Raw genomic sequence first — 9,154 nt, forward strand, 5'->3', positions numbered from 1 at the left:
TCTCTGCCCAACCTGCAGCTGTGCCTGGGATTGCTCCCACCCAGGTGTAGGACCTTGCACTTGTCATGGTTAAACTTCATGAGGTTGGCATCAGCCCAGCTCACAAGTGTGTCAAGGTCCCTCTGGATGGCATTCCTTCCCTCCAGCATATCAACCGAACCACACAGCTTGGTGTCATCGGCAAACTTGCTGAGGGTGCACTCAATCCCACTGTCCATGTCACCGACAAAGATGTTGAACAAGACCGGTATTAAAGCCAAATATATCCAAAAATCACAAATTACATGTCTGTAATTACACAAATTACATAAACTACTGCCTTGTCCAGGGAAAGTTACAAGTAGAGCAGTGGTATCTTGCCTTTGCTCAAGGCAGCAGCTTTAGTGTCTATTCAGCAACAGCTGCAGGCCTTCAGTGAAACCAAGATATGGCTGGCTTTCTGGGCTGCAAGCACACACTGAAGCTGGCTTGTGTTCATTTTCTCATTGACCAACAGCCCCAAGTCCTTCTCCACACACTTGGTGTCATCAGCAAACTTGCTGAGGGTGCACTGTCCATGTCACCGACAAAGATGTTGAACAAGACATATGTGCTTTCTACTTAAAATGTCTTTATGTTGAAATGATCTGAGGGTGCACTGTCCTGTCACCGACAAAGATGTTGAACAAGACATATGTGCTTTCTACTTAAAATGTCTTTATGTTGAAATGATCTGAGGGTGCACTGTCCTGTCACCGACAAAGATGTTGAACAAGACATATGTGCTTTCTACTTAAAATGTCTTTATGTTGAAATGATCTGACATAATGGACCCTAAATCTTTCTGATCAGCCATCAAGCTCATTGGACATTAAATCTTGAAAAACCTCAGTAGTTTATTAATATTTCACCAGTAAAGCAGCTTTCAGGCAAAGCACATTCTTAACACAGTTAAATAGAGAAGTATACTAACAGTGCATAAAGCAAACAAATATGAGGTGAACATCATGATCTTGGGTTCAAAATGCCTTTTACGAGGCAACACACATGTTAGTGGACTTTATGACATATTCACTGATGAGCAGTATTCATCAAACTAGTATGAAGAGGCTACAGTTACAAGATACCCTGGGTTTTGCTTGTAAACTTGGTCACAAGGAAGGAAAGGAGAAAGAGGGCCGACTTGTATGTCTGGCTATACCACAGCTGGTGTTCTGACGGTTTTAGCACTATCAGTTGGCTGACCTATTCCCTGCTGACTGCAGTCCCATTTCACGATGAACTTCTGGCCCAGCTGTGTCTGTGTAGATCTTGACTGAATTTTTGGTTTTGCCAATTGACATATTCCATTATCCTGCTAGTTTAATTGCCTATAAAGATCATACAGTTATGGTGAGTCACATCTCACAGACATAAAGTACATGCTCAAATAGAAAATCAAAAGGAGTTGTCAGAGCCACATGCAGGTAATGTGGATATTTGCCAAACAGAATTTAGCACCAGAAGGATTACGAACAGGAGGAGGATTCTCTGTGTTACATGCAAACACCATTCTTACAAAAATCTCTCAACATGTGTCATCAGTTTTCTTCTGCTCAACTCCTTATAAATTCAAAAAAAAAAACCCAAATCAATCCATGATTTTTGATTAAAGGTTTAAAAATCAAATGTTAAATGAACAAAACATTTCCTAAAGTGAAACGTCCATTCAAGAGACTTCTTCAAAATTTTGCTATCTTGCCTGAATAGATCTTTCCTTCAGGTAACAAAGTCCTTAGCTTCAAAGGAGCTTCTACATACTCTTCCCCCTTGAAGCCTACTAGAACAAATTCAAACAACTTGGATCATGACATGTTTAATCAATGACCTAAAATTATTTTGGTTATCAACATGCCTTGACATGGAATTGAGATAAGGAGATTTCCCCGAGGCCAACTGGCGGGTCATAAGCAGTATTACCATTACAAATCTGAGTCCTTGGCTCCCGACCCTGTGCTGATTCCTTGGGCTGTAACTACAGTGCCTTCAGCAGTGCTGTGGAAGCTTTGGGGTCCAAGGCAGTTATTCAACATTTACTTCTTGTCAAGCTGTAAATATTCCCAGCGCTATGAAACCCCAGAAGTGCAAACTACTCCAAGCCATAGTTTTTTAAGTAAATTGAAAGCCACCGCCTGGTTTCTCTCAGCCATTCGCCGTATACCCATAAATCCTCGGTATTTCCTTAAGCTTTTGGCCTTAGAGGACACTACTTACCAGCTTAAGGGTGACCGGGACTGAGGCATTACTGACCCTGTCTGACGGGCCTCCATCTCACCAGCTCTGGCAGGGGCACGCGTTCCCTCTGCAGAGGCTTTCCACGGCTGCAGTGCCTCCTCCGGGAGCCCAGGTGGCGGTGGCGCCCGGGCACTTCCGCAGCGCGATCGCGGCCGCTGTACCGGCCACCGCTCCTCCGCCCCGCAAGATGAACTCTGGCCTGCGGCACTGGAGGGAAGCGGCCACGCTGCTGTTGGCAGCGGGCGCGCCGGGGCGACTGCCGCGCTCCCCGCTCGGCCCCTTCGACTACGAGCTGTTGCTTCTGCAGCGCAGCTCCCGCAGCGGCTTCATGCCCAGCGCCCACGTCTTCCCGGGGGGGGTGGTGGAGGCCGCGGATTTCTCAGCGGACTGGCTGGGGTTGCTGCCCGCCTCGCCTCTGTGCGGGCTGGGGCAAGTGAGGAGGCCGCCGGCCGGCAGCAACCGGTCCCCGCTCTTCGCCACCGACCGGGAGGAGCTGGGCTCGCCGCTGCCGGGGGAAGTCGCCTTCCGCATCTGCGCTATCAGGGAAACGTTCGAGGAGGCGGGAATCCTGCTGCTGGTGCCGGAGCCAGGGCCAGCGGCGGCCGGCGGGCCGCTCCCTTCGCTGCCAGCGGATCGCCTGCCCCCGGCCGCGGAGCTGAGTGAGTGGAGGCGGCGAGTGCAGCAGGACCCGGCCTGCTTCCTGCAGCTCTGCCAGCACCTGCGCTGCGTCCCCAACATCTGGGCGCTGCAAGAATGGAGCAACTGGCTGACTCCCGTCGGCAGGGCAGGGCGCGGCGGCCGGCGCTACGACACCGCGTTCTATCTGTGCTGCCTGGAGAGGCGGCCGCGCACCGCGCAGGACGGGCGGGAGGTGACGGCCTTCCTGGTAAGCGGCTCCCGGAGGAGGCGCCGAGTCCTCACCCCGCTCCATCGCAACCCTACGTCTGCCACGCCGGTGTTCCGGTGGCTATAGGGAGGAAGGAGTCTGCTTCATTCCCATACAGCCCTGGCCTCTGCCTCAGAGGAACCGGTGGGCCTGCTCCCGGCACAGGTTAAACAGATGAGCCCAGGTCTACCTCTAGCCGTCTTCATAGAGCTTTCCCATGCGAGAAAGGGACAGGCGCTTTCACCTTTCAACGGCAACCACTGTCAGAACAGGACAGTACCTGAAGTTTTGGGGCATGGGATGTATCAGATTATTTTCACCTTGCATTACTGTATTTTCCAAAGGTGTACAACAAGGAATCACTTTTTAACCGTTTACTGCAGTACCAGTGCAAGACTGTCACTATACCCTGAACATTCACCATGCTTGGAGAGGTCCTTGTGGCATGCAGAGTGTTACAAGGCTGTAACAGCTGCTAGGAATTTTTGTCTTTCATCGTTACTTGGAATGTTTCAAGTAACGTTGAAATACTGTAGTACTAAAACCAGTTTTGGAGCTATACTGATTTTTTTTTTACCTTATTTTTTTACTCTTCTGAAGAGTTCACATTTGTTAGAATTTTGTTAAGAAGAGCATAAATCTACTGCAAGTGCTTACGCACACATTTCTGTTACCAAATCCACCATGTGAGATGCAGACTACAAGCAGTTTAAACACACAAAACACAACAGGGTTTAAGCACAAACAGCTGCGCATTCATGCTCTGAAAACAGCATACATAGGAAGCAGATGTTAGGTACTTAAAATTTTTGAAGCATCAGTAGTGACCCCTGGTAACTGAGTCACACTAGGTTTTAAGGGTTGTGCTCAGAAGATTTTTAGACAGGCCCCTAAAACTATCTGTTTCTAAACTTGGCATGCCTAGGTGTAAAACAAGTTAACTTATAGGGAAAAGTAATTTCTATACATTTGTTTTATCATGGTGAGAACATGTAGGCTGTGGCAAGCTCCTTTTTTTCTAAATACCTTCCTAATGGCTTTTGAAGTTACTGTCTGCTGATGAAACTATAATTTCAAGGCCTCTTTTCATCTTACAGTGGTCATCACCTCCAGAAATCATTGAACTCTTTAAATCTGAGGAAATACGGCTTGCTCCACCCCAGTTCTATGAACTGTGTAGGCTGTGCAACTTCTCTTCACTCTGTGAGTTACATAAGTTCAGCTCTGACCGAGCTCTAGAGGGATGTGAATGCTGGATGCCTGTGATGTTAACTGCTTCAGATGGCTACATCCAGCTACTGCCAGGTAAGTAAAAAGATGGGAGTTCTCTGGAATATGTAAAAGCTTGGGAGTTGCTATGTACTCAAGCCACATTATATAAACCATCTTTAACTGTAAGGGAAATAACTGTCTTAAGGGTTATTACTGCACACTTTTTGTACTGTTTGGCTTCCTTCTTCAATACAGTTGATAATGGTGACTGCCAGAGACAAGCTACGGCATCAGACAAACAGCACAATTATTTCTGTATGTCTCAAACTCATTGATATCTTTATGAAGAAATTCTAGCATGTCGGCTTTTCTTAAGTATGTATTAGAACTCCTTACATTTAGTCCTTTTTAGTGGGAATTCTCAGTTCAGTTATCCGCTTGTGTTTGTAAGGGCAAGTGGATGAAGCACAGGTGCATTTTCTGTCTTCACAACTGTAATGATAGTGCAGTGATCTAAAAAGATACACTCATTTTCCTCCTGCCCTTTCTCCTACTTTACTCTCATTTCATGTACATTTTCCTTTTTCTTAAGATGCACATACTGTCTTCTGCTTTAGTTTGCTTTTCGTTACACATTTTTCCTCACAACTGACCTCTAGAACTTCTGCATGTGTTATTAGCACTCTTGCACAAGTATAACATGCATTTATATGCAAAACACTCGTTTCTTCAACAAAACACAAGTTTCTGTTCTTGGTCCTACTGTAGCCTATCTTTATACATGTGGAAAAGTATTTATCTTATTCCCCACCTATTCTATAAACTCCTGTCTGACCAGGCTGTGATTATAGCATATTAGTATTAGCAGGAGCACTGGAGCAGTCAAATCAACACCTTCTATGTGCACTGCAGCATCCCCTGACAGACACTTCAGAGATTTAAGGCTATATATTTAAATCTGAAAATGTTTATAGAGGCAGTTAACTTTTGTATGTAAATGTGAAATACATTTTTACTGAGATTCATGCCTTGATATTTAAAAACTGCTAGTGTCATTCAATCAAAAGGCTGAAAATTAAGTTAGGCAATGTATAACCAAAATCTTTTTCCCACCCCCAGGAGATGAGTTATATCCAGAAGATCCAGATTATACAGGAGAAAAGAAAATAATCATGTCAACAGACAAGAAGGTTGAAGATCTCATGAAAGGGGGTAGTATATTTCACAGGATAGTAATAAAAAACATCAACAATCTTTCTGTCTACGTTAATATTCAAGCAAAATACAAGCATATAAATCCATTGACAATAAACTCTGCCTGTTCAGATTACAATAGCAAATTATAGTATCTGTTTGGTTTAAAGATAGAAATTTTTTAATTACATATATATTCACTGTGAGGTTTGCACTTTTCTAATCAGTGCCAAATAGTCAGGAAAATACTCCTTTGTCCTGCCAAACTATTTTGTGTGTGCAATTTGATTTGAGTAACTAACTCTCTGAAATAGAACAGATGTGCCAGTTACAATGTTCAGAGGCCACTGAAAATTTAATGTAACCATCAACTGTTGTGATTTCATATTAACTACACTGAACAATTACTATCATATTCTACTTACATACTAACTTTAGAAATAGCTGCAACACTGGTCTGCTGGGTTACACAGGTCCTTTTCTCCCTGAAAATTTAAGTATATATTAAGTTCAGACCAAGTATGTTTTGATCTGAAGAATTGACTATGCTTCTGAAAATTACACATTAAACAACTGTAATGTGCATCTAGAAATTAATGAAATCTCCCGTTCTCTATCTGCTGACATCTCCCTGTTCTCTCTTTTATTCTGGGGAAAATCGGCATATATGTATATAGAGATCTATTAGCTGAAAGTAACTTTTTAAAAAGAATATTATGAAATTAATATTAGATTATAATATTAATATTAGATACACCTAAATTATATTTACTAATAGTAATCTAGTCAAAACTACAGTTTTCAAAAGTAGATAATTTACACAAAGGTACGTCACATTGAGTGCATTCTCAGGTTGGTTCTCAGGGATTTCAGGTTGGTTGGTTTTTTTTTTTTGTGCAATGTGTGGAATAAAGGAGCAGTGATGTAACTTCTTTACCTGGAAGAAGTAAGTATGATGACTTGACATTAGCTAGTGAAGTTCTTCAGAAAGCTTTGTTTCAGCTTTTGTTCTGTATTTCAGTTAAAAACATCTGCAAAATTTTAATTAAATTGGTTTATAGTATTCACTTGGATTGGGAAAAAAATGTGTCTTTTTCTTCTCTCTGAACATGCTCAGGCTGTTCTTGGTTTTTCAGACCTTACTGAAATTTGTATACCTCTACAAAACATGGGTCACATGAAGCAGAATATTATGCAGTATGTTATCTTCTTCAGAATATTCTGGCTAGCTCTTCTGAACATGAAGACAATGGGATAATTAAAATGGAGAGTAGAGGAAACAAAGAAAATACCCTGTAAAGCTGTCTTATATGGTATGGGCAGGGGCATCTTTCACTAGACCAGGCTGCTCCATGCCCTGGCCAACCTGGCCTTGAACACTGCCAGAGATGGGGCTGCCACAGTTTCTCTGGGCAATCTCTTCCCGTGTGTCACCACCCTCACACTAAAGATCTTCCTAACATTGGTCTCAATTTATTACCCTCTGTTAAAAAAACAAACAAACAAAAAAAAAAAAAAACCAACCCCAAAACCCCTTGAAAGCAGGTGAACCATTTTATCTGGAACTTGAGAGGAATACTCAGCTTGAGGCAGTTATGTGCCAATGCCAAACTTAAGTGGTTCAGGACAAGGGTGTCCATGTCATAACTTCAAGCTAGCGACTTCAGAGCAGAAGCTACTTGCAGTTTTAATTTGCCATTTTGTGTTTAGCTCCCTTAGAGAGCACAACTTCTCTGTCCCACTGTCTCACCACTCTCACAATGAAGAATTTCTTCCTTACATATATAAACTAAAGCTACTCACTTTTAGTTCAAAACCATTAACCCTTGTGCAGTCACTACAAGCTAGTCCCATCCTCTAGCTCCCTGAACAACTGAAAGTTCAGTCTCCTAAAAATTCAGGGTCTTCACTTTACATTACTTACTTTATCCAGTCCAAATCCATCGAGATCATTAATTCAAACATACAAAACAATATACATAAGAAAATACAAAAAAAAAAAAGTAATCTTAAATTGCTCTGATTTCACAATACAGCCTTATAGTTGCTCAAGAGCTTCCTTGATGATCTTTTTATTGTTATATCTCACAGTTCTACCATTTTAGTTTTGTGATAGAAAGTAGCTATTAGGAGAAAATATTCTTAGGAAACAAATTATTCAGCAACATAGATACAGGTTAGATTCTTACCTAAGTTTTTACACCCCTGTATGCAGCGGTAGATTTATACCTTTAATCGTAGGGTTTGCTGTGTCAGAACCAGTTACTTCAATACTAAATCTGCATCTTAAAAGTGGGCAGTCTGCCTCTCCAACTTTGATTGACGCCCGTAACTTTTTCTTTTCCACCAACAAAAGTAAAATGGTCCAGGAGGGGGAGCTCTATGGCCAAGAGACAAAAGAGTTGGGGGAAAAAGTATGTATCTAAAAAAAATATATATATACACACATATATACACACGATTTTACACAGAAAGTTATGATGAAAGTTAAATGCAACCCTGAATGGCTTAGAATATACATAGAGCCAATAATGAGTGTTCAATATTTTGAGTTAAAAATATTAAAGCTGTAGTTTCAAAATCCTGAGGCCGTCTTAAGCATGGGCTTCTACCCAAAGAGGTGCGGGGCTTCATGTCCTAACTGTGTGTTTCATCCCCTTCCCTTGGGCCAGCACCTTGTCCATGCACCCTTGTGCAGTATTAAGTCAGGCCTAAACCACTCTATTTTAAGCCTGAATGGAAATGCTTTATAACTGAGCTCGAGATACAGACTGAATATTTCCCCTAAACCCGAAATAGGATTTACATCTTCTGTTGTGGAAACGCACATATTTGTGTAGCACAGCTAAACTCCAGTATGGCACTACCACTTCCCCCCCCCCCCCCCCCCCCCCCATCTACCTATTTTTACAACTTTGAAGAACATGCTCCGCTACAGTCTGCTTCCTCTGATAACACACGTATCACAGCTGCCCCAGATACCACCGCTTCACGCTGCCTGACGCGACCCCACCTCAAAAGCAGCCCTAGCCCGCTGCTCCGCCATGTTCCTATGCAGCCCCTTCCCTCCGCCCCTTGGGCACCACCTCAGCTAGGCTCACCCCCTCAAGCCCGCGGCAGAACTAGCGGTAAACTTGTCACTAAAAGCTCGTTTATTGCAGCACCACGCTGAAGCAGGTGAAAAGGCGCCACTTCACCGCTAACCCCGGCCCGGCCCGGCCCCTCCCCTCCTCACCGCCCGCTTATGGTTGCTCTGGGAGTGCGCGAGCGGCGATTTCTGGAAGCCTCTGGGGCGAGTGTGAGTGTGAGGGAGCGGGTCTGGGGCTGTGTGTGGGCTCTGGCGGTGCTGGTGGCTTAAGGTTAGCGGGTTATTTTTATGGGGGTAGAGCGTGAAACTAAAGCAGAATATGAAGGAAGCTGGGGGAGGGAGGCAGTATAGCAAAAAGTACAGATTCTTAGTAGTGTTCCACCCTTTACTGAGCTCTTCTTTGGGCTGTGCTTGTAATACGTGGGCCTTTTAAGTAAAAGCTGACTAGAGGGAGGGAGGTTGGGATAGTGAGTTGATTTTTCTAGGTGTGTGTGGACCAGGCATGTGTTGAACAGAGGCAA

The 9,154-nt window shown here is 43.6% G+C and overlaps 1 protein-coding gene across 1 annotated transcript; it reads left to right on the forward strand.

Annotated features, from left to right (window-relative positions):
* Positions 1 to 2,352: 2,352 nt before the first annotated feature.
* NUDT19 (nudix hydrolase 19) lies at positions 2,353 to 6,618 on the forward strand. Its single transcript, XM_061469138.1, has 3 exons — positions 2,353 to 3,139; positions 4,237 to 4,444; positions 5,471 to 6,618. Exons 1-3 carry the CDS (start codon positions 2,441 to 2,443, stop codon positions 5,695 to 5,697), a joined length of 1,134 nt encoding a protein of 377 aa, XP_061325122.1. The 5' UTR covers positions 2,353 to 2,440; the 3' UTR covers positions 5,698 to 6,618.
* The last annotated feature ends 2,536 nt before the right edge of the window (positions 6,619 to 9,154 follow it).

Source organism: Pezoporus flaviventris, unplaced genomic scaffold, assembly GCF_033815535.1.
Source record: "Pezoporus flaviventris isolate CSIRO_AGI_PZ_B2104156 unplaced genomic scaffold, CSIRO_AGI_Pfla_v1 ptg000054l, whole genome shotgun sequence".
NCBI lineage: Eukaryota > Metazoa > Chordata > Aves > Psittaciformes > Psittacidae > Pezoporus > Pezoporus flaviventris.